Consider the following 24724-nt stretch of genomic DNA (forward strand, 5'->3'; position numbering starts at 1 on the left):
GTTCTAACCTCTTTGCTCACCCCAAGCCCCAGCTGTAGCTTCCCAAGCCTCACAAAGTGACCTGCAACAACAGAACCTCCAGGCCTGCTTCCATTCTTTGGCCAGCAGGCCTCCAGGGAACTGCCAACAGCTCTGTGACTGCCAGGCTGCAGCAGGGCAGCAGCAGGGCTGCAGCATGAACCGGGCTGCAGCATGAACCAGGCTGCAGCAGGGCAGCAGCATGAACCAGGCTGCAGCAGGGCTGCAACAGGCCCCAGGCTGCAGCAGGCTGCTGCTCCCCTCTCTCCCTGCAGAGGAGGGGATGCTATTTGAGGCATCTCCCAGGCAGGCTTTGCAGCCTTGCCCCTGCAGGAGGGGAACCAGAGCAGCTTCCTGAGCAGAGGGCATGCTGAGCACGGCGGTGGCCGAGCAGAGCTGAGCTGCCAAGGCCACTGGGTGCATGCAGCACCTCTGACTCGTGGTGTGGCAGCTCCTGAGATCCAGTTTCTAATCCCAGGATCTCCTGAAGGTGGCAAACTCTTCAGCTGCTTCTGCTGTTCCTTTTTTTAGGCCCTCCACTTTGAGTCATCAGAGATAAAGGGGATCAGAGCCTTACATCACCACTTAATCCCTCTGGGAAGGCAACACAGCCCTGGAAAGAAAGCCCCTGCCTCACTCTCAGGATCTAGCAGTGCTTCAAACCACACCATCCAACTGCCCACCCCCCCCCTCCAGAAGGAATCAAGTTGGGGAAGGGGAAAACTTTTCTTCAGGCTGAGAAGAAAACCACCCAGGGAGCTGAAGAGCACAGGTTGGGAATCTAACCCAAGAACCACACTTCCCAGCAGGGAGAGCTAAAGGAGGCCCTCGAGGAGCTGCCAAGCTGATGGCTATCAAACAGCAGAACCCCTAAACCAGCACAGAAAAGTGCTGCTGCAGCTCCCAGCCTGCTGGAAGATTGTTGGCACTCTGCTGTGGTTTTTGTGCTGTTGAGGAAGTGACTGGTTCCAGACAGCAGAGAAAAACCTAAGCAGGCACGGCGCCGAGGAGCAGCTGAGGAAACGCAGCCCTGTTGTCAGGAGGGCTGGGGGAAGGAGGCTCCTGCAGCAGGCAGCTGTCTGAGGAGCTAACAGGCAGCTCGACCTCAGGGGGCAAAGCCAGGACAAACCAACCCCCCCCCAAAGAATAGTCACAAAGAGGATTAAAAGCTTTCTGCAAGTGAAGTGATGCTTCAGGAAGGAAGGAGCCACCGGTGGGGGACAGCTTGCTGCTGACCTTCCAAGCTGGGTCTTGTTTTAGCTCTGCAGAGAACTGAGTGGAGGGGTTGAGCTGGGCTGAGTGGAGGGGTTGGGCTGAGCTGGGCTGAGTGGAGGGGTTGGGCTGGGCTGAGTGGAGGGGTTGGGCTGGGCTGAGTGGAGGGGTTGGGCTGGGCTGAGCTGAGCGGAGGGGTTGGGCTGAGCTGGGCTGAGCGGAGGGGTTGGGCTGAGCGGAGGGGTTGGGCTGAGCTGAGCTGAGCTGAGGGGCTGGGCTGAGCTGAGGGGTTGGGCTGAGCTGAGGGGTTGGGCTGGGCTGAGCTGAGCGGAGGGGCTGGGCTGAGCTGAGCTGGGCTGAGTGGAGGGGCTGGGCTGAGCTGGGCTGGGCTGAGCGGAGGGGTTGGGCTGAGCTGAGCTGAGTGGAGGGGTTGGGCTGAGCTGAGCTGAGTGGAGGGGTTGGGCTGGGCTGAGCTGAGTGGAGGGGTTGGGCTGAGCTGAGCTGAGCTGAGTGGAGGGGTTGGGCTGAGCTGAGCTGAGTGGAGGGGTTGGGCTGAGCTGGGCTGAGTGGAGGGGTTGGGCTGAGCTGGGCTGAGTGGAGGGGTTGGGCTGAGCTGGGCTGAGTGGAGGGGTTGGGCTGAGCTGGGCTGAGTGGAGGGGTTGGGCTGAGCTGAGGAGTTGGGCTGAGCTGAGTAGAGGGGCTGAGCTGGGCTGGGCTGAGCGGAGGGGTCGGGCTGAGCTGAGCTGAGTGGAGGAGTTGGGCTGGGCTGGGCTGAGTGGAGGGGCTGGGCTGGGCTGAGTGGAGGGGCTGGGCTGGGCTGAGCTGAGTGGAGGGGCTGGGCTGGGCTGAGTGGAGGGGCTGGGCTGAGCTGGGCTGAGTGGAGGGGTTGGGCTGGGCTGGGCTGAGTGGAGGGGCTGGGCTGAGTGGATGGCTGATCTGCCACCAAGTGCTTGAGCTCAGCATGCTCTGCTTGCTCCTGAGGAAGCAGCCAGTGGCAAATGGGCAATAAAGGACTGCTCCAAGACACAGCCTTAAGCATCAGGCACGGTTGAACACCACTGTCCCTGGATAAGGAAGGTGCAGCAATGTGCCCCCAGAGCCAATGAAGGGACAAGAAGATGGCCAAGTGCTGCTGAGTGACCTGCTGTGCTGCTGCCAGGGGACAGGCTGGTAGAGCAGAGGTCCTCCTTGGCACCCAAATCCAGCATGGGAACGGGGCACTGTCCCTCAGCACGGGAAGAGAGATGCAAGAAGCAACTGGATTTCAAAGTGCTGCCTCATGAAGCTTTCATCCAAGCACTCCATCCTGACAGCCCAGGTGGGATCTCCATGCAGAGAGCAAGGACCCAGGCACGTGGAAGTCAAGTTACGACCGCAGCGGGGAGAGCCCCAAAAGCCCTCCACATTGCAGACCCTGGCCCAGCTTCTGCATGTCAGTTTGAAATGAAGTCTGAGCTCCTCAGAGAGGTCACACACTACAGAGGGATTCACCACTCACAGAGGAGCTCCTGCTCCAAGTGCCATCCACGTTCTACAGCTACCTACTACACCACATGTCCAAAAACCTTTCAGCCTCTTCCAAGCTTCCCTGACACTCCCAAAGGCTTCCCAGCTTCTGCATCGCTCTGGGTGGGGGGGAGCTCTCTCTGACAACCTGCTCTAAGGTGTCAAGCTTCTGCATTTTCACCTTTGCTGCCTCAGGGTCATCCAACTCCTGCTGAGAACACCCAGGATCGTCCCCCTGGGCAGCCCTGCGGCAACTCGAGCAGCAGAAAGCAAACTCAAAGCGAGAAGACAAGGGAGGTTTGGAGCTCGTATTTACACCACTAATGCCACTTCACTGGACAAGAAAGGGCCCCCAGAATGGGTTTCAGATCCTCAAGTGTTCCTCACCAAGTGCTCCTCATGGTTGGCAAGGGCAAGGTTGTGTCTGAGCTGCAGGCCAGAGAGAGGCTGGAGCAGAAAAGACCACGGTGAGTATGTGGGTGGCAAGGGCAGAGCAAACTCTCTCTCACCACCTCTCTTTCAGGCAGATCAGGAGAAGCTTTGCTTTTCTGACTGTGCTCACCATGGGGGGGGGAAGAAAAAGGAGATGGAAAGGTGTGCAGGACAGTTCAGCACCCCCACTCCTCCACCACTCCCCACTGGTGCATTCTGGCACCTGAAGCAGGGCTGGGTCCCAGCTGCGCCGCCTGAAGCCCCTGCCCGAGGAGCAGGAAGCAAAGAGGGAAGAGATTCAGAACCCCCCCCTGCTGCACTCTCCCCACACAACCCCCTTCAGCTGAGGTGCTGCCAAGAGAGAGCAGCCAGAAGTGCAACAGATGGGAGGAGAAACACAGAAGACAACTTCCCCAGGCCAGCAGGAGCTGCTGGAGAAGCTTTCCCAGCACCGCTGCTTCTTGCAGTGCCGCCAGCACCAGAGGTGAGACCAGCACTGAGCCTTCTCCCCTCAGCTCCACCATGACCACAAGCAGCTAGAAGCAGAAGATGCTGTCCCCCTCTTGCTGCTCCAGCTCTCCAAACCAGCACAAGCTGTGCTTGCTGCACGACCCCTGCCAGAGAGGAGACCGCCTGAGTCACACCCAGCACAAAGTGGCAGAGGCTGGAGGCCGTGCAGCCCAGAAGCAGCATCTCAGTGCTGCTGTCACCACCAAACCCCAGCACCAGGCCTGCTCAGGGACCAGCATCTGTGTTCAGAACCCCCAAGACCCATCTCCCTTTAGAGAAGTGAACCCTCCCCCCCTCCCCTCCCCCCCACGTTGATCTTCCGAGTGACCTCGCTCCAAAAGCCCCAGTCCCACCCACAGACTTACCAGCAGTGACCTGATGGCTGAGTCCACTTGGCTCCCTCTCAGGGACAACAAAAGTGGTGGACAAAGAGGGGTAGAGATGGGCTGGACTCTGCCCCCCACCACCTCCCCCCTGGCTCTGCTCACACCAAGCTGTCTCTTGCCGGTGAGGTAGCTGATGGTCCTATCGCCGCGGGCATCGCCAACGTGATAGGTGGAGAGCAGGGTGCAGCCACAGCCTTCAGCAGGCTGTCCCCAGAGAGGAAGAGTGAAGCCCTCGGGGGACTCATCCAAACCCTTTCCCATCACCACTGCTGGGCTTTGCTCCTCCTCAGGCCCCCTGCCGTGGGCAGCGGGAGGCGTTCTCAGCGCTGTGCTTCGTCCGCGGGGGGGACGTGGGGCTGAAGGGAAGGGAGAGGTAGGGCTGGGGAGGGGGGGGGGAGGGCAAGCTTGAAAACAAAAGGTGGAAGAGGTACAAAACCAACGAACGCTCCGGGGCCGACAGCCGAGCGGAGAGGGGGGGCGAGGAGGAGGGCTGGAAGACGGGAGAGGAAGCAGGCGCCAGGCCCCAGCCCTACTCCCGCTGGTAGCCGCTCAGCTCCACCTCGTCCTTGCGGCGCCGCTGGGCGAAGAGGGAGCTGAAGGGGTAGAGCTTGGCCTTGGCCTGGAAGCGCTGGCCGGCGATGTCGATCTGGTAGTCGCCCTGGTTGATGAAGTCAGTGGTGACCACCAGGCGCTGCCCGGTCTGCTCGTCGAAGCGCTGCACGAAGCCCAGGCAGACGTGGCGCTCCAGCGTGTAGCTGTAGGCGCTGCTGGTGGTCTTGCCCACGTAGCGGCCGTTGCGGAAGATGGGCTCCCCCCACCAGGGCCACAGGTCCGTGTCCGCGTCGTGGTCCTCCAGGATGAACATGGTGAAGCGCTTGTACACCCCCTGCTGCTTCTGCTCCAGCAGCGCCTCCTGCCCCACGAACTCCAGGCCCTGAGCAAGGAAGCCGGGGGGGGGGACAAGGAGGCTTCAGCCAAAGGGGGAGGGGGGGCGCGGTGGGGAAGGGGCTGCGGCACAGAGCCCCCGGGGGGATGCCCTGCTTGGGAGGTCGAGCTCGTTGCGGCACCTGTGCTGGGCCACTGGGGAGGCCACACCGCAAACACAGGCTTCAGGTTGGGGCCCCTCGCTCCAAGGGGGCTGGAGTGGTTAGGCCACACCTTGAGTCCTGTGTCCAGCTCTGGGCCACCCGGTTTAAGGGGGACACCGAGACACTTGGAGGTGGCCAGAGAAGGGGAACGAGGCTGGGGAGAGGCCTTGAGCACAGCCCTGGGAGGAGAGGCTGAGGGAGCTGGGGTTGCTTAGCCTGCAGAAGAGGAGGCTCAGGGGAGACCTCATTGCTCTCTACAACTCCCTGAAGGGAGGTTGGAGCCAGGTGGGGGTTGGGCTCTTCTCCCAGGCACCCAGCACCAGAACAGGAGGACACAGTTTCAAGCTCTGCCAGGGGAGGTTTAGGCTGGATGTTAGGAAGAAGTTCTTCCCAGCAAGAGAGATTGGGGTGTGCTGCCCAGGGAGGTGGTGGAGTCCCCAGCCCTGGAGGTGTTTAGGAAGAGCCTGGCTGAGGCACTTGGTGCCATGGTTGAGCTGATCAGATGGTGCTGGGGGATAGGTTGGGCTGGCTGAGCTCAAAGGCCTGGTTAATTCTATTCTATTCCATTCTATTCCATTCCATGGAACCAAAGAGCTGTCAAGCCTCAAGGCTCAGCCAGTTCCAACCCCTCTGCCATGGGCAGGGACACCTCACACTGCAGCAGGTTGCTCACAGCCACCTCCAGCCTGGCTGCAAACACCTCCAGGCATGAAAAAAACTCCCACACCACCTCCCTGGGTAACCTGTGCCAGGCTCTCACCACCCTCCTGGGGAAGAACTTCTTCCTCACAGCCAATCTGAATCTCCCCATTTCTAGTTTTGCTCCATCCCCCCAAGTTCTATCACTCCCTGACACCCTCAAAAGTCCCTCCCCAGCTTGCTGGTAGCCCCCTTCAGATACTGGAAGGCCACCAGAAGGTCTCCTCAGAGCCTTCTCTTCTCCAGACTGAACAGCCCCAACTCTCTCAGGCTGTGCTCAGAGCAGAGCAGCTCCAGCCCTCTGCTCAGCCTCCTGGCCCTGCTCTGGACACCTTCCAGCCCCTCCAGAGCCTTCTTGCAATAGGGGCCAGTAGAGAATGTTCTGCCTTATAGAGCAGCCTAAGAAATGTTTGGCATCCTCCCTGGCTGCTCACTCAAGGCTGAACATGATGCCCTGGTGGTCATGGAGGGGTTGAGTAGAAGGTTGGACAGGAGGACCTTAAGAGGTCCTTTCCCACCTCAATGATTCCATGAGCCAGCAGTGTGCCCAGGTGGCCAAGAAGGCTAACAGCATCCTGCTTGGATCAGCAACTGTGTGGCCAGCAGGAGTAGGGGAGAGATCATCCTCCATAGTCACAGTCTCACAGTATCACCAAGGTTGGAAGAGACCTCAAGGATCATCCAGTCCAACCTGGCACCACAGACCTCAGGACTAGACCATGGCTCCAAGTGCCACATCCAATCCCCTCTTGAACACCTCCAGGGATGGGGACTCCACCACCTCCCTGGGCAGCACAGCCCAAGGGCCAACAACTCTCTCTGGGAAGAACTTTCTCCTCCCCTCCAGCCTGAACCTCCCCTGGCACAGCTTGAGACTGTGTCCCCCTGTTCCGGTGCAGGTTGCCTGGGAGAAGAGCCCAACCCCCACCTGGTTACAACCTCCCTTCAGGGAGTTGCAGAGAGCAATGAAGTCTCCCCTGAGCCTCCTCTTCTCCAGGCTAAGCAACCCCAGCTCCCTCAGCCTCTCCTCCCAGGGCTGTGCTCAAGGTCTCTCCCCAGCCTTGTTGCCCTTCTCTGGACACCTTCAAGTCTCTCAATGTCCTTCCTAAACTGAGGGGCCCAGAACTGGACACAGGACTCAAGGTGTGGCCTAAGCAGTGCTGAGCACAGGGCACAATGACCTCCCTGCTCCTGCTGGCCACACCATCCCTAATGCAGGCCAGGATGCCCTTGGCCTTCTTGGTCCCCTGGGCACACTGCTGGCTCATGTTTAGGCAGCTGTCAATCAGCACCCCCAGCTCCCTCTCTGCCTGGCAGCTCTCAGCCACTCTGCCCCCAGCCTGTAGCTCTGCCTGGGGTTGCTGTGGCCAAAGTGCAGCCCCTGGCACTTGGACTTGTTGAATGCCATCCTGTTGGCCTCTGCCCATCTGCCCAGCCTGGCAAGGTGCCTCTGCAGAGCCCTTCTGCCCTCTAACTGACCAACATCTGCCCCCAGCTTGCTGTCATCTGCACATTTGCTGATGGCTGACTCCATGCCCTCATCCAGATCATCAATGAGGATATTGATCAGGCTGGGGCCCAGCACTGTTCCCTGGGGCACATCACTGGTGCCTGGCTGCCAGCTGGCTGTGGCACCATTCACCACCACCCTCTGGGCTCAGCCTCCAGCCAGTTCCTCACCCAGCTCAGAGTGCTGCTGTCCCAGCCAGGGGCTGACAGCTTGGCCAGCAGCTTGCTGTGGGGGATGGTGGCAAAGGCAGCACTGGTGAGGCCACACCTTGAATCCTGGGGGCAGTTTTGGGTCCCTCACTCTAAGAAGGGCACAGTGCTGGCTCATGGTCAACCTCCCACCCACCAGGACCCCCAGGTTCTTTCCCCCTTCACTGCTCTCCAGCAGCTCAGTCCCCAACCTCTCCTGCTCCATGAGGTTCTTTCCCCGGTGCAAGCCTCCCCGCTTGCCCTTGCTGAATTCCATTCCATTTCCCCCTGGCTGAAGCCTCTCCCACCCATCCCAGGGCTTTACCTTGTCCAGCTTGACCTGGAACTCGCGCCCACACTCCATGGGAGTGGTAAAAGCATCCAGATCCTGCCCCCAGAAGGCGAAGAACTTCTCGATGCGCAGGCTGCGGAGCGCGTAGTAACCGGCGTTCCGGATCCCGTACTTCTGCCCCATGTTCATCACCTCATTGTAGACGTGCAGGGCATACTGCAGAGGGAGGAGGGGGACACACAGGGAGCTGCAGGCTGACACCAGGGGAAAGGGACGGCCCCTGGAAGCAGCAGGGACGGGGCTGCGCCCCTGCCGCGTCGCAGGAGAAGAGTTCTGCCCCTGCGGAACGCAGCACGAAGCAGGGGAGTTCCCCCCCTGGGGCCTGCAGGAAGCTTTCCAGTGGAGCAGCCCAGAGGTGTTCCAGGCGTTGGAACAGGCTGCTCAGGGTGGTGGTGGAGTCACCAGCCCTGGAGGTGTTCAAGAAATGTGTGGCCATGGCACCTGGGGATGGGGGTGGTGGAGCAAAACTAGAAGTGGGCAGATTCAGATTGGATGTTAGGAGGAAGTTCTTCCCCAGGAGGGTGGTGAGACACCGGCCCAGGTTGCCCAGGGAGGTGGTGGAAGCCTCCTCCTCATGCCTGGAGGTTTTGAAGGCCAGGCTGGAGGTGGCTGTGAGCAACCTGCTGTAGTGGGAGCTGTCCCTGCCCATGGCAGGGGGGTTGGAGCTGGCTGAGCCTGCAGCTCCCTTCCAACCCTGACAGTTCTGTGATTTAGTGGCCATGGTGGTGCTGGGTTGCTGTTTGGACTGGATGGCCTTAGAAGGCTTTTCCAAGCCAAGCAGCTCTGTGGGTCTGTGATAAATGGGCAGGTTCAGGAGCAGATAAAACACTTCTTCATTAATACACAACCCCAGTGCCATGGAAGCCAGCCCAAATGGGAACTGAAACAAAGCACCAGGTCAATACAGCACTGGGGGCCATGGTTCAGCGGCCACGGTGGTGTTGGGTTGATGGTTGGACTTCATGATCTTGGAGGGCTTTTCCAAGCCAAGCAGTGCTATGATTTCATTACCCTGAGTCAAGCCAGAAATGGTTTCTCATCAAGCATGCAACCAAGTGTCTGAATTAGCTGAGGCTCCCACCTGCTCTTACCTCTATGGGGATATAGAGCACGAATCCAGGCTCTCCCGTGTGGGTGATGCTCATCACACGGATGCCGTTGGCATAGCCCACACTCATCTCCTGCAGAAGCAGAGGGGGGGAAATCACCCAAAAGGGGAGCAGAGTCCATAACCCAACCACACCAAGCTGTCCTCCCTCCCCCTCCTCACTGCAGCTCCTCCCCCAGCACACACCTGCCAAGCAGCTCCAGATTGAAGCAGCGATGTCACCTTACCCAAACGTCCTCATCGCTGCCTGGAAGCTTGATGAGAAGCCTTGGAACTAGGTCAGGACATGGGTGGTGTTCTAGATACCAGATTGGAGTTGAGCAGCAGTTATCTGCTCAGCCTGCTAATGTGGCAGGGGACACTGAGTGACTGAGCCCAGCAGCCCCTCTGGATGACAGCTCCTTGATGGGTTACATGACAAAGGCCCCAAGCCTACAGGGAGTGGACTCTGAACACACATGGGGGTTCTCCTGGATTTCAGCAAGAGGAAACCTAAGACACATAGTTAAAGGGAGCCTGGTGCCCAGCAGAGAGGGACCTGGGGGTGTTGGTTGACAGCTGGCTGAAGATGAGCCAGCAGTGTGCCCAAAAGCCACCAGCATCCTGGCCTGGATCAGCTATGGTGTGGCCAGCGGGAGTAGGAAGGTGATGGTACTCCTGTACTGGGCACTGGTGAGGCTGCACCTTGAGTCCTGGGGGTTGAGTTTTGGGGCCCTCAATCCAAGAAGGACATTGAGGAGCTGGAGCAGGTCCAGAGGAGGGCAACAAAGCTGGGGAAGGGTCTGGAGAACAGGGCTGGTGAGAAGCAGCTGAGGGAGCTGGGGGGGTTTAGTCTGGAGAAGAGGAGGCTGAGGGGAGACCTCTGCAGCTCCCTAAAAGGAGACTGGAGCCAGGTGGGGGTTGGTATCTTCTTACATGCAGCAAGTGACAGGGCAAGAGGAAACAGCCTCAAGTTGTGCCAGAGGAGGTTCAGGTTGGACCTCAGGAAAAATTTCTTCCCACAAAAGGTTTTCAGGCCCTGGCCCAGGCTGCCCAGGGAGGAGGTGTGGAGTCACCATCCCTGGAGGGGTTTAAAAGCTGCCTAGATGGGATGCTGAGGGAGGTGATGGCAGCAGCAGTGGTGGCATTGTGAGCTCTAGGTGGATGTTTGGAGGTGAGTGGTTGGACTGGATGATCTCAGAGGCCTCTTCCAACCTCAGTGCTTCTATGATTCATTGCCAACTGCAGTGAAGCTCTATTAGTAAACCTCCATTCCCCTCCACCCACCCAAGCCATTGTTCTTCCCCTACTTCTGCACATGCCTGGGGAAGCCTGGCAGGGGCAGGGGGAAGGAAGCACTGCCACTCACCTTGCAGAAGAGAGATGGAAAGTGTTCTGCAGTCATTGGGGCATAGGACAGCTCTGAGAGGACGTCCACAGCGCGGGGACCGATCAGATTGAGAGCTGTAGAGCAGAAGGAAACACCACCAGGGTGAGACTGGAGAAGTCTTGCCCAGAGCTGAACTTGCAGATGTCCACATCCCAGTGTCTAAAGCTTTGGTGTTTACTGAAGAGCAACAATGTAGTGGAGGGTCTACAGCACAAGTCCTGTGAAGAATGGCTGAAGGAACTGGGGCTGTTTAGCCTGGAGAAAAAGAGGCTTGGGAAGACCTTTTGGCTCTCTACAGTTCCCTGAAAGGTGGGGGTCAGTCTCTTCTCCCAAGGAACAAGTGATAGGACCAAAGGAACTGGCCTCAAATTGCACCAGGGGAGGTTTAGGTTGGATGGCCATGAGCAACAATTTCTTCCCCAAAAGGGTTGTCAAGCCCTGGCAGAGGCTGCCCAGGGCAGTGATGGAGTCCTCATGCCTTGCAAAGCTGGGTAGATGTGGTGCTGAGGGCCTTGGTTTAGTGGTGAGCTGGCAGTGCTGGGTTAAGGGTTGGACTGGATGATCTTAAAGGTCTCTTCCAAGCAGAATGCCTCTGTGACTCTCTGCCTTCAGGCTGTACAAGGAGCTGTGCTTCCAGTGGTTTCTTACCTGTGTACTTCCAGGTCACATCTTCCATGGTGAGGCCACTGTCCTCAGGCAAGTGTTTCTTCAGCCAGGCCCAGCAATGGACTTGTTGGTCAGTAGGGGAAATCATGAAGAAGCTGGAACAGACAAATGGATACCAAGAAACAGTGAACTGACAGCCCCAAGAATCACCCTCAGAGGGGACCCCAAGGATCATCTGGTCCAACCTTTCCAGGTGACAGGAGAGTTGAAACCATAAATCATAGAATTATAGCAGGAGGTTGGAAGGGACCTCTGGAGATCACAGCCTCACAGTCTCACCAAGGTTGGAAGAGAGGATCATCAGGTCCAACCTGGCACCACAGACCTCAGGACTAGACCATGGCACCAAGTGCCACATCCAGTCCCCTCCTGAACACCTCCAGGGATGGGGACTCCACCACCTCCCTGGGCAGCACATTCCAAGGGCCAACAACTCTCTCTGGGAAGAACTTTCTCCTCACCTCCAGCCTAAACCTCCCCTGGCACAGCTTGAGACTGTGTCCTCTTGTTCTGGGGCTGGGTGCCTTGGAGAAGAGCCCAACCCCCACCTGGCTGCAACCTCCCTGCAGGGAGTTGCAGAGAGCAATGAGGTCTCCCCTGAGCCTCCTCTTCTCCAGGCTAAGCAACCCCAGCTCCCTCAGCCTCTCCTCCCAGGGCTGTGCTCAAGGCCTCTCCCCAGCCTCGTTGCCCCTCAAGTCTCTCAATGTTCTTCCTAACCTGAGGAGCCCAGAGCTGGACACAGGACTCCAGGTGTGGCCTCAGCAGTGCTGAGCACAGGGCAGGATGAGCTCCCTGCTCCTGCTGGCCACACTCTTCCTAATGCAGGCCAGGATGCCCTTGGCCTTCTTGGCCCCCTGGGCACACTGCTGGCTCATGTTCAGGCAGCTGTCAATCAGCACCCCCAGGTCCCTCTCTGCCTGGCTGCTCTCAGCCACTCTGCCCCCAGCCTGCAGCACTGCCTGGGGTTGCTGGGGCCAAAGTGCAGCCCCTGGCACTTGGACTTGTTGAATGCCATCCTGTTGGCCTCTGCCCATCTGCCCAGCCTGGCAAGGTCCCTCTGCAGAGCCCTTCTGCCCTCTAACTGACCAACATCTGCTCCCAGCTTGCTGTCATCAAAGGTCTTTTCCAACCTGGTTAATTCCATTCCATTCCATTCCAAATTTGCTGATGGCTCACTCAATGCCCTCATCCAGATCATCAGTGAAGATGTTCAAGAGGATGGGGCCCAGCACTGATCCTTGGGGCACACCACTGGTGCCTAGCTGCCAGCTGGCTGTGGCACCATTCACCACCACTCCCTGGGCTCAGCCTCCAGCCAGTTCCTCACCCAGCACAGATCATCATGTCCAAGCCCCCTGCCAAAGCAGGATCTAGGGCAGGCCACAAGGTAACTCAGTTCTTCCTGAAGTCATGAACTACTGGAGCCATTCAGCAGCTTCCAAGCTAACAGGAGACAAAACCAAGCTGGCTGGCAAAAGCCATAGCTGAAGTCTCTGGCTCAACACCATCACATCTGCCATGACAAGAAGCTTTCCAGTGTCAGCAGCAGTCTGGTGACAAGAAGGGGAGCAGAGGCAGTTCTAGAGGGAGTTCACAGAGAACCTCAAAGTCACCACCAGTCTGCTGCCCTCAACACAGGCAGGACCTGGAGCTGATGGAGCAGGTCCAGAGGAGGGCCACGAAAATGATCAGGGGGTTGGAGCACCTCTGCTTCAAGGACAGGCTGAGGGAGCTGGGGGTGTTCAGCCTGGAGGAAAGGAGGCTCCTGGGAGACTGAATAGCAACATTCCAGTGCCTGAAGGGGGCTACAAGAAGGCTGCAGAGGGGCTGCTTCCAAAGGCCTGCAGTGGTAGGACCAGGGGCAATGGTCTGAAATGAGAGGAGATTCAGACTGGATGTGAGGAACAAGTTCTGGCGGAACACTGCGACAGGATGCCCAGGGAGGCAGCTGAGGCCCTAACCCTGCAGATATTCAAGGTCAGGCTCAACAAGGCTCTGGACAACCTGGTCTAGTGGAGGATGTCCTTGATGACTGCAAGGGGGTTGGGACTGGATGCCCTTTGGAGGTCCCTTCTAACCCAAACCACTCTGTGATTCTGCAGAAGGTACTTGCAGCTCTTCCCCACCAGGCAAGACCCTGCCTGCTCGGCACACGGCTCACACAGCAGCTTCTTGTTTCAGCAGACCTTTTCTCACACACAATGCTGGTTATTATCAACAGCTTCCAAACACAGAAGGCCACTTGGTGTCAGAAAATGAGCTGCTTGTTGTCTCTGCACGATGAGCTGCGAGCTGGAAGTTCATTATCCACAGAGACAACATCTGCGGAACCGAGGAGGAGAGGAGGGAAGCTGCTGGCTCCAGGCAGAGAAGGACAATACTTTGAAACAACACATGCATGAAGAGGAAGAGGAAGAAAAGCTGATTCTCACTGAAAGAGCAGCAAAGGAGAATGCTCTCACACCAACACAATGAGAGCACACAGAGAAAATGGCCCAGAGAGAGAAGCAGCTTTTGAGATGGCAAGGCGAGAGCTCAAAGTGGTGAGTTGAAGGATGAGATCTTGTGGTCATGAGAGCTCAAAAAAGAAACAGGGCAGGCTGCAGAGCTGAGAATGAGAGCAGCCACACTGCTGGGAAAAGCTGCAAGCATCCCACAGTGGCGTTTCCAGCACCTAACTCCCATGAGGAGGTCAGGCAGGAGCCAAGGAGGAGCTGCTTGGCTTGCACCTGAAGCGATTCCCTAGACTGAGAAACTCTGAGGACCCTGCAAACAAATTGCCTCGGGTTGGAGGAGTTAAACATCACACATTCAACTTTTCTTTTTTAGGCTGGAAAAGACCCTTAAGGTCATCCAGTCCCCACCATTAACCCAGCACTGCCAGCTCACCACTAGACCATGGCCCTCAGCACATTTCCATGGCTCTGAAATCCCTCCAGGGATGGGGGATCCACCACTGCCCTGGTTAGCTTGGGTCAGGCCTTGCCAACCCTTTTGAGGGGAGGAATTTTCATCTCATATCCAATCCAAACCTCCTCTGGCACAACTGGAGGCCATTTCTCCTTCTGCTATTGCTTGTTCCTTGAGACGAGAGACCAACCCCCACCCTCCTTTCAGGGAGCTGTAGAGAGCAATGAGGTCACTCCTCAGCCTTCTTTTCTCCAGGCTAAACAACCCCCAGCTCCTTCAGCTGCTCCCTGCTCTCCAGACCCTTCTCCAGCTCTGTTGCCCTTCTCTGGACCTACTCCAGCCTCTCAATGTTCTCGGAGTGAGGGCCCCAAAACCCAAATCAATGTTCATTTGTAATCCCAGACCAAAGGTTCACTCCCTCCACCCCATAATATCATTAAATCCAGGAGCAGCCTCTCATCTGGGTTATTGAATTAGGAACACAAGAGGGGAATCATAGAATTGTCAGGGCTGGAAGGGACCTCAAGGCTCAGCCAGTTCCAACCCCCCTGCCCTGAGCAGGGAGACCTCACACTAGAGCAGGTTGCTTGCATTAAGCCTCTTCTTTCTTTATCAAGGTTCCTTTTTTCTTTAGAGGGGAAACAAGGCTGTGATCTCCATGAAGAGGTCCTCAGAGGTTCCTGAAGGTGCTGGGGGTGGGGGTGTGATGGATGAGGACCAGTGCCTGCAGCCTCCCACCTGCGTTTGCTCAGCCGCGCTATGCTGCAGTCGTTCTCGTAGCCTCCCTTCTCGTTGAGCATGCCAGTGTGCACCACGTGCCCAACTGGCACATCCAGGTCATTGGAGAAGAGGTACTGCAGGCTCTCCAGGGCCTGGTCTCCTGTGGACTACAGGGATTGAAAGGGAGAGAGAGGAAAGAAAGGAAAAATAAGTCAGAGGAGTTTAAGGCAGCATCAAATCTTGGCCCGAGACAACCCTGCTGGGCTGGCGGAGCTGTGCTGCAGGGGATCAGCTGGATCCCCTGGTGCTGGTCTTCCCTCCTCTCTTCCCTACCTTTTTTTGGGGGAGGATCATCTTCCCTCCTCTCTCCTCTCCTCTCCCTTTCTCTTTTTGGGGATGATCTTCCCTTCTCTCTCCTCCCTGTCTCTTTTTGGGGGGGAATGATCTTCCCTCTCTCCTCTCCCTTTCTCTTTTGGGGGGAGGATCATCCCTCCTCTCTCCACTCCTCTCCCTTTCTCTTTTGGGGGGGGATCATCTTCCCTCCTCTCTCCTCTCCCCTTCTCTTTGTGGGGGAATGATCTTCCCTCCTCTCTCCTCTCCCTTTCTCTTTTGGGGGGGGATCATCTTCCCTCCTCTCTCCTCTCCCTTTCTCTTTGGGGGGAATGATCTTCCCTCCTCTCTCCTCTCCCTTTCTCTTTTGGGGGGGATCATCTTCCCTCCTCTCTCCTCTCCCTTTCTCTTTTGGGGGGGATCATCTTCCCTCCTCTCTCCTCTCCCTTTCTCTTTTGGGGGGGATCATCTTCCCTCCTCTCTCCTCTCCCTTTCTCTTTTGGGGGGGGATCATCTTCCCTCCTCTCTCCTCTCCTCTCCTCTCCCTTTCTCTTTTGTGGGGGGGGATCATCTTCCCTCCTCTCTCCTCTCCCTTTCTCTTTTGGGGGTGATCATCTTCCCTCCTCTCTCCTCTCCCTTTCTCTTTTGGGGGGGGATCATCTTCCCTCCTCTCTCCTCTCCTCTCCCCTTCTCTTTGGGGGGGAATGATCTTCCCTCCTCTCTCCTCTCCCTTTCTCTTTTGGGGGGGGATCATCTTCTCTCCTCTCTCCTCTCCCTTTCTCTTTTGGGGGATGATCATCCCTCCTCTCTCCTCTCCTCTCCCTTTCTCTTTTGGGGGGGGGATCATCTTCCCTCCTCTCTCCTCTCCCTTTCTCTTTGGGGGGGAATGATCTTCCCTCCTCTCTCCTCTCCCTTTCTCTTTTGGGGGATGATCATCCCTCCTCTCTCCTCTCCTCTCCCTTTCTCTTTTGGGGGGGGATCATCTTCCCTCCTCTCTCCTCTCCCTTTCTCTTTTGGGGGGGGATCATCTTCCCTCCTCTCTCCTCTCCCTTTCTCTTTTGGGGGGGGATCATCTTCCCTCCTCTCTCCTCTCCTCTCCCTTTCTCTTTTGGGGGGGGATGATCTTCCCTCCTCTGTCCTCTCCCTTTCTCTTTTGGGGGGGGGAATCATCTTCCCTCCTCTCTCCTCTCCCTTTTTTTCCTGGAGGAGGGATGATATTCCCTCTCCTCTCTCTTTCCTCTCCCTTTGGTTAGGTGGGGACCATACATTCAGCACTGGCAGCTTCCATCCCTGACTTCCATGCCATGTTCACCAGCTACATGGAGTGAAAGCAGAGTGAGATGGCCATGCAGGGGAGGGATCCCAGGTAACATCCAGAGATTCAGAGGGACCTAGAATGTTCCTACCTTGGCCTTGCAAGGCTTGAAAGCCTCCTCTCTGTGTGAATGGGGCTAGAAAAGGGTTTTCAGCAGTGAGACTGATGGAACAGGAAGGTGACAGCACCGGAAGTCACATCCTATCTACAGCCTAAGTTGGTGCTTCCAGTAACTGGGCCTCAGACAGCAGGAATCTGAGGCCTTGAGCAGCCTGGTCTAGTGGGAGGTGTCCCAGCCCATGGCAGAGGGGTTGGAACTGGATGATCCTCAAGGTCCCTTCCAACCTAAACCATTTAATGAATCTGTGCTACACCCTGTGGCACTGCCTGAATCTGGTCACGAGCTTGACTCCCTCTTACCCATCCTCAACAGGACACACACAAGTTTGGCCCAAGCCAGCTAAAGGCCACCACTAGCAGGCTGCTGCTTTGTGACTTCCAAGGTACTCACACTTATTTCAAACTTGGTGAAGGATGACATGTCAATGACACAAACTGCTTCCTTGCAGCACTTGACTTCTGAGCCCACGATGTCAAACCAGTCTGGTTTGTAGAAGGTTTTGCTCTGCTCCAAATCCAGCAGATCTGAGGTAAAGAAGAATCAAAGGGGGGGGATCAATAAACTGAGTGAAGGATGAGTTGACTTCAGCCAACAGGGATGCACTGGGCAGGGGGAAAGGCTGGTGAGGAGCAGCTGAGGGAACCTGGGGTTGCTTAACCTGGAGAAAAGGAGGCTGAGGGGAGACCACCTGCCACTCTACAACTCCCTGAAAGGAGGCTGGAGTCAGGGAGGGGTTGGTCTCCTCTCCAAGTGATAGAGCTTCAAGAAGAAGCTACTTTTAGATTGGACATCAGGAAGAAACTCCTTCCCAGAAGGCTGGTGAGGCACTGGAACAGCTTCCCCAGAGAAACTATGGAGGCTCCCACCCTGGAACGCGTTCAAAGTCAGGCTGCATGGGGACTTGAGCAACCTGGTCCAGCAGGAGGTGTCCCTGCCCATGGCAGGGGGTTGGAACTGGATGATCTTTAAGGTCCCTTCCAAGGCAAACCATTCTGTGATTCTGTGCAAGAGGAAATGGCCTCAAGCTGTGCCAGGGGTTGGACATGAAGACCAATTTCTTCCCCCAAAGGGCTGTCAAGCCCTGGCCCAGGCTGCCCAGGGCAGTGGCGGAGTGCCCATCCCTGCAGGGCTTGCACAGCTGTGGCGCCGAGGGCCACGGTTCAGCGGCCACCCGGCGGTGCTGGGGTTAAGGGTTGGACTCCATTCAGCTGGAGGGACTCTTCCAAGCACAGCAGGTGTGTGATTGCCTGCCAGCAGGACCTCACCTTTCCCAGGTGGGACAAAGTACTTGACTCTCTCAAAGCCGTGCTTCTCCATCCAGCGAGCTCCCTGCGCGTCCAGGCGGTCGTACAGCGGCGAGGTGCGCAGCTGCCTGCCCGTCTGGAAGTCCCAGCGGGGCACCTTCAGGTCACACATGAGGGCTGCAGGGGCCAGAGAGAACAGTGGTTAGGCCAGGGGCTTGGTCTTTGGGGTTGGAGAGGAAGAGGCTCAGAGGAGACTTTATTGCTGTCTGCAACTCGACGGCAATAGGTGCTGCACGCTGGCCACAGCAACCCCAGGCAGTGCTGCAGGCTGGGGGCAGGGTGGCTGAGAGCAGCCAGGCAGAGGGGGACCTGGGGGTGCTGGTTGATGGTAGGCTGAACATGAGCCTGCACTGTGCCCAGGGGGCCAAGAAGTCTAAGGGCATCCTGGCTTGCATCAAGAATAGTGTGGCCAGCAGGAGCAGGGAGGTCATTGTGCCCTGTGCTCAGCACTGCTCAGGCCACAGCTTGAGTCCTGTGTCCAGCTCTGGGCTCCTCAGGTTAGGAAGGAGGTTGAGCTGCTGGAAGGTGTCCAGAGAAGGGCAACAAAGCTGGGGAGGGGTTTGGAGCACAGCCCTGGGAGGAGAGGCTGAGGGAGCTGGGGTTGCTTAGCCTGGAGAGAAGGAGACTCAGGGATGACCTTATTGCTCTCTCCAACTCCCTGAAGGGAGGTTGTAGCCAGGTGGGGGTTGGGCTCTTCTCCCAGGCAGCCAGCACCAGAACAAGAGGACACAGTCTCAGGCTGCACCAGGGGAGGTTTAGGGCTGGATGTTAGGAAGAAGTTCTCCACAGAGAGAGTGATTGGCCATGGGAATGTGCTGCCCAGGGAGGTGGTGGAGTCCCCATCCCTGGAGGTGTTCAGGAGGAGACTTGATGGGGTGCTTGGTGCCATGGGTGAGTTGTTTAGGTGGTGTTGGATTGGTTGATGGGTTGGACTCGATGATCTTGAAGGTCTCTTCCAACCTGGGTTATTCTATTCTATTCTACTCAGGGAGGGGACATCCACAGCCTCCCTGGGCACCCCCCAGGGCACCCCCCAGGGCAGCCCCGAGTGCGGAGGCCTGACTTACGCATCACTTCCATCACGCGGTGCCGGAGGAAGGTGCGGCTGCTCTGGAGGCTCCCGAAGCGTTTCAGATCCAGAGGCCAAACGTTGTCTGTTGGATACCCATTGACCATCCACTCTGCCAGGTACCTGATGGAAGAGTAAAGACAAGACTGAGATAAGGACAAAGAGCTAAGACAGGAGGAAAAGCTTCGTTGCTGTGAAGGGCACTGGAGGGCCCGGCGAGGTCGGTGGAGTCGTCTTCTCTGGAGACGTTCAAAAACCTGCCTGGATGTGTTCCTGTGGGACCTGCTCTGGAAGGAAGGGTTGGCCTGGATGATGTCCAGAGGTCCCTTCCAACCCCTAACATTGTGATTCTTGCTGGCCTCTTCCCCTGTGGGGCAGTAGCTTCTGCCTGCTCTGGAGAGATTCCAACCCCCCACCCCGGGGCCACTGCGATTCTGGGCCAGCTGCTGTTCGTGCCCGGCCTGAGCAGGGGGGATTGGAGTGGGGGATCTCCAGAGGTCCCTTCCAACCCCCACCATGCTGTAACCATTCTGTGGTTGAGACATCAGCCAATCTCTCAAGGGAAAGGGTCCAGCTTTGAAGTCAGCAAACAATCTGGACAGGAGAACTCCTTGCAGTAAGGAGAGAGAGAGAGAGAGAGAAGACAACCAACAGAGCCCCTCTTAAATTGTGGCAGAACAGAGGAGGTTTCCCCTCCTAAAACTCAGCCACCAGCTTTCCAAATCGTTGATTTGCCATTAGGATGGAACATCCAGGACAGGAGGAAGGTAAGGACAAAGCCAGAGCTGTGGAGAGGCTGGCACCATGTCAAGGGCCCAGGCTGTGCCACAGCCAGCTGGCAGCCAGGCCCCAGTGGTGTGCCCCAGGGAGCAGTGCTGGGCCCCATGCTCTTTAACATCTTCACTGATGATCTGGAGGAGGGCATTGAGTCCATCAGCAGGAAATCTGCAGCTGACAGCAAGTTGGGGGCAGGAGTTGATCTGCTGGAGGATAGAGAGGCTCTGCAGAGGGACCTCGACAGGCTGGGCAGAGGGGCAGAGGCCAAGGGCAGGAGATTGAACACAGCCAAGTGCCAGGGGCTGCACTTTGGCCACAGCAACCCCAGGCAGTGCTGCAGGCTGGGGGCAGAGTGGCTGAGAGCAGACAAGCAGAGAGGGACCTGGGGGTGCTGGTTGATGGTAGGCTGAACATGAGCCTGCAGTGTGCCCAAGCAGCCAGGAGGGCCAATGGCATCCTGGCCTGCATCAGGAAGAGTGTGGCCAGCAGGAGCAGGGAGGTCATTGTGCCCTGTGCTCAGCACTGCTTAGGCCACACCTGGAGTCCTGTGTCCAGCTCTGGGCTCCTCAGGTTAGGAAAGATGTTCAGATGCTGGAAGGTGTCCAGAGAAGGGCAACAAAGTTGGTGAAGGGTTTGGAACACAGCCCTGTGAGGAGAGGCTGAGGGAGCTGGGGTTGCTTAGCCTGGAGAGGAGGAGACTCAGGGGAGACCTTCTTGCTCTCTGCAACTCCCTGCAGGGAGGTTGTAGACAGGCAGAGGTTGGTCTCTTCTCCTAGGCACCCAGCACCAGAACAAGAGGACACAGTCTCAACTGTGGCAGGGGAGGTTTAGGCTGGAGGTTAGGAAGAAGTTCTTCACAGAGAGAGTTGTTGGCCCTTGGGATGTGCTGCCCAGGGAGGTGGTGGAGTCCCCATCCCTGGAGGTGATTCAGGAGGAGACTTGAGAGGGTGCTTGGTGCCATGGTTGAGTTGATTAGGTGGTGCTGGTTGATGGGTTGGACTGGATGATCTTGAAGGTCTCTTGCAAGCTGGTTTATTCTATTCTATTCTGAAAGGAGGTGCTGAGTACATCTGCGTTGGAAGCAGGGGCTGAGGCTGGGGCATTTTGCAGTCCCTGGTGTAGGCTCAGCCACAACCCATCAGTGCCAGCCTGGTTATGCTTAGCTGTACTTCTAGCTGCAGAGCTGAAAGACAACTCAGACCAAATCAGAGCAGAAGGATCTGTTCACAGTCACCAAACAGCAGAACAAAAAGGGGTTGGAGGCTGATCACCACAAGTGACTTGAAGCAGCTTGGGTGCTCTCCTGCAGGCTGCAGCAACAAGTGGGCCAGGAGTGGTTTCACCTGCAGAAATGACTTTGGTTCTTAGAGAACCTCACTGCAAAGACCAAATAAAGTGGGGGGTGGGGGTGGGGAAAATCATTAGTTGCTTCCCTGGTGAGTTAAATTATTTGACCAACAGAGAGAAACCATCAAGGGCAAAGGCAGCTGCCCATACATGCCACGACAGAAGAGCAGCTTGGTAGGAGGCTGGATGGCAGAAGGGCTGCTGGGCTGCCAAACCCAACTGGCAGAGGGAGTGAGGATTGCTCTGCAAAGCACCTTCACTGCTGGGATCACACTCAGTAGCTTGTCAAAGCATTTGGAGCTGGGTTGAACTGGGAGATGATTCCATCCCCAGCTCGCTGGCAGAGGGCAGGCTCCGGCAGCACACCACGGGGTGCTTCAACTGCTTCAGATTCACTCTGCCTGCAAGAGGAATCCACTGCTGTGTCTGCTTCAGTGATCTGAGGACTTCAATCAGATGATAAAGGGGATCAGGGAGGACAGAAGATGAGAGAACCCACACTTGGCTAAGCTTTCATCTCTCCTTGGTAGGTAAGAAAAAAACACCAGACCAGGTAGCTCAAAGGAAGCTCACTTGATCCTCAGCAGGCTGCTGATCACTGAGGTGTGATACCTGAGGGGAGGTGTGCAAGGTGGGAGAGGAGGCCAGCACAGATTTGGGATGCACAGGAGAACACAGTGAGGACAGGGTGACTGCTCTTCTCCTCCACTCAGGTTGGGAATGGAAGAGGAGTCTCTGTCAGGGAGGAGGTTGGGCAGAGCAGAGCATTCTCCACAGAAGGATCACCTGAGTGGTCTCTTTCACACAGACTCACAGACTGCTTCAGGTTGGAAGGGACCCTCCAAGGGCATCTTGCCCACCCCCCCTGCAGGCAGCAGGGCCAGCTCCAGCTGCAGCAGGCTGCCCAGGGACACAGCCAGGCTGAGCTGGAAGGGCTGCAGGGATGGAGCCTCCACCACCTCCCTGGGCAGCCTGTTCCAATGTCTCCCCAGCCTCCCTGTGCAGAACTTCCTCCTGGTGTCCAACCTAACTCTGCCCTGCTCCAGTTTCAAACCATTGCCCCTTGGCCTATCCCCACAGGCCCCCTCCAGCCTGCCTGAAGGTCCCCTTCAGATACTGAGCTGCAGCTCTACGGTCTCCCTGAAGCCTTCTCTTCTCCAGACTGAACAGCCCCAACTCCCTCAGCCTGTCCCCACAGCAGAGGCTCTCCATCCCTCTGATCATCTTGGTGGCCTCCTCTCCACCCCCTCCAAGCCCCTCCATAGTTGGGAGCCCCACAGCTGGACACAGCCCTGCAGGCGAGGTCCGAGCAGAGCAGAGGGGCAGGCTCCCCTCCTCTCCACCTGCAGGACCAGCTCCTTTGGCTCCAACCTGAACTTCAAGAGGCAGAAGAGTGGATGCTGAAGCACTTACTTGCCTGCTCCCCCACCATAAGAGATGCCAGCAGAGTTCATGCCAGCCAGGACGAAGTAGCCGTGCACGGCGGGCGACTCTCCCATGATGCAGCGCATGTCCGGGGTGAAGGACTCCGGGCAGTTCACCAGCTGCATGATCTGCAGGGCCTCCAGCTCGGGCATCCTGCGCAGCAGGGCACTCAGCAGCGGCTCTGCCATCCCAAACAAACACACAGAGACAGGTCACAGCCTCCCCTCTCTCTCCCCCTCACGCCTCGCAGCCATCCCCCACCCCGCTGCCCCGTGTCGCCCCGGCACGGCCGAAGGGGCTGCGAAGAGCTCCGTGGGGAATCACAGAGCTGGCAGGCTTGGAAGGGAGCTCCCAGGCTCAGCCAGCTCCAAGCCCTCCCCTGCCATGGGCAGGGACACCTCACACCACAGCAGGTTGCTCAGAGCCACCTCCAGCCTGGCTGCAAACACCTCCAGCCATGAGGCTTCCAGCACCTCCCTGGGCAGCCTGGGCCAGGCTCTCACCACCCTCCTGGGCAACAACTTCTTCCTCACAGCCAATCTCCAGCTCCCCACTTCTCCTTTTGCTCCATCCCTCCCTGACACCCTCAAAAGTCCCTCCCCAGCTTGCTGGTAGCCCCCTTCAGATACTGGAAGGCCACCAGAAGGTCTCCTCAGAGCCTTCTCTTCTCCAGACTGAACAGCCCCAACTCCCTCAGTCTGTCCTCACAGCAGAGCAGCTCCAGCCCTCTGCTCATCCTCCTGGCCCTGCTCTGGACACCTTCCAGCCCCTCCAGAGCCTTCTTGCAATAGGGGCCAGTAGAGAATGTTCTGCCTTACAGAGCAGCCTAAGAAATGTTTGGCATCCTCCCTGGCTGCTCACTCAAGGCTGAACATGATGCTCTGGTGGTCATGGAGGGGTTGAGTAGAAGGTTGGACAGGAGGACCTTAAGAGGTCCTTTCCCACCTCAATGATTCCATGAGCCAGCAGTGTGCCCAGGTGGCCAAGAAGGCTAACAGCATCCTGCTTGGATCAGCAACTGTGTGGCCAGCAGGAGTAAGGGAGAGATCATCCCAACACCCAATCTGAACCTACTCATTTCTAGTTGTGTTCCACTCCCCCCAGTCCTATCCCTCCCTGACACCCCCAAAAGTCCCTCCCCAGCTTTCTTGTAGGCTCCCTAAGGGTGCTAGGAGAGACAGTGCCAAAAGCCTTGCTGAAGCTGAGGCAGACAACATCCACTGCTGTGCTCTCCCCTAGACAAAGAGCCCTCTCTGTAGAAGGCCATGAAGAGTACAGAGCCAGCATCAACCAGCTGGGAAGAGAGAACATCTGGAATACAAGAAGCCACCACTGTCAGTGCTGGGATGAAGCCTGGGGAGCAACACCACCAAGTTCTGCCCGTGCAGCAACTGCCACCCATGGGCAAGGGCACTTGGCAGGCACTGCTGGAGGGAGCTGCAGAAACCAAACACCACAGGCACATGGCAAGTCAGCAGTGCTGCTGGGCCAGTGTCAGCAGAGGAGCAGCTGGCACTGGCACTCAAAAAAGCCAAACCAAGTGAAGGGAGCAGTGCTGGGAGGTTTGGGTGGTACCCCACTGCATGAGAGAAAAATCACTCCATCAGAGAAGGGACCTCTGGAGATCATCCAGTCCAACCCCCTGCCAAGGCAGCATCACCTAGAGAAGGTCACACAGGAGCACATCCAGGAGGGCTTTGAAAGGCTCCAGAGAAGGAGGCTGCACCACCTCTCTGGGCAGCCTGCTCCAGGGCTCTGCCAGCCTTACATTCAAGCACTTCCTCCTCATGCTGAGGTGGCACTTCTGATCTTCAGCTCTGTGCCCATCACCCCTTGGCCTCTCACTGGGCACCACTGCTCAAAGCCTGGTGCCACCCTGCTGGCAGCCACCCTTGAAGGGTTGCTCAGCACTGATGAGATCCCCCTCAGGCTGCTCTTTCTCCAGGCTCAGAGCCCCAATTCTCTCAGCCTTTGCTCACAGCAGAGCTGTTCCAGTCCCCTCAGCAGCTTTGCAGCCCTCTGCTGTCCCCTCTCCAGCAAGTCTCTGCCCTCCTTGAACTGGGGAGGCCCAGAACTGGCCACAGTACTCCAGGTGTGGCCTCACCAGGGCAGAGTAAAGGGAGAGGAGAACCTCCCTTGACCTGCTGGACACACTCTGCTTGATGCACCCCAAGATGCCATTGGCCTTGCTGGCCACAAGGGCACATTGCTGGCTTATGGCCATCCTGTTGCCCACCAGCACTCCCAGGTCCTTTTCCTCCACCAGCTCAGGCCCCAGGCTGTACTGCTCCATGGGATGCAGGACTTCCCACTTGCCCTTCTTGAATTCCTTTGGATTTCTCCCCATCCAGCTCTCCAGGGC

The 24724-nt window shown here is 57.4% G+C and overlaps 1 protein-coding gene across 1 annotated transcript in view; it reads right to left on the reverse strand.

Moving 5' to 3' along the window:
* Window positions 1-4575: 4575 nt before the first annotated feature.
* The window catches only part of PDPR (pyruvate dehydrogenase phosphatase regulatory subunit), a 35577-nt gene continuing 15428 nt past the window's right edge, over window positions 4576-24724 (reverse strand). The window contains exons 8-17 of the mRNA XM_009905897.2: window positions 22351-22543; window positions 18812-18936; window positions 17706-17861; window positions 16831-16964; window positions 14693-14841; window positions 11027-11139; window positions 10358-10452; window positions 8993-9082; window positions 7875-8057; window positions 4576-4998 (exon numbers count right to left, since the gene is read on the reverse strand). Coding sequence (XP_009904199.2) covers window positions 4594-4998; window positions 7875-8057; window positions 8993-9082; window positions 10358-10452; window positions 11027-11139; window positions 14693-14841; window positions 16831-16964; window positions 17706-17861; window positions 18812-18936; window positions 22351-22543 — 1643 coding nt within the window. The 3' untranslated portion in view covers window positions 4576-4593. The remainder of the gene's footprint in view (window positions 4999-7874; window positions 8058-8992; window positions 9083-10357; window positions 10453-11026; window positions 11140-14692; window positions 14842-16830; window positions 16965-17705; window positions 17862-18811; window positions 18937-22350; window positions 22544-24724) is intronic.

The sequence above is a fragment of the Dryobates pubescens genome, chromosome 19, assembly GCF_014839835.1.
Source record: "Dryobates pubescens isolate bDryPub1 chromosome 19, bDryPub1.pri, whole genome shotgun sequence".
Classification (NCBI taxonomy): Eukaryota; Metazoa; Chordata; class Aves; order Piciformes; family Picidae; genus Dryobates; species Dryobates pubescens.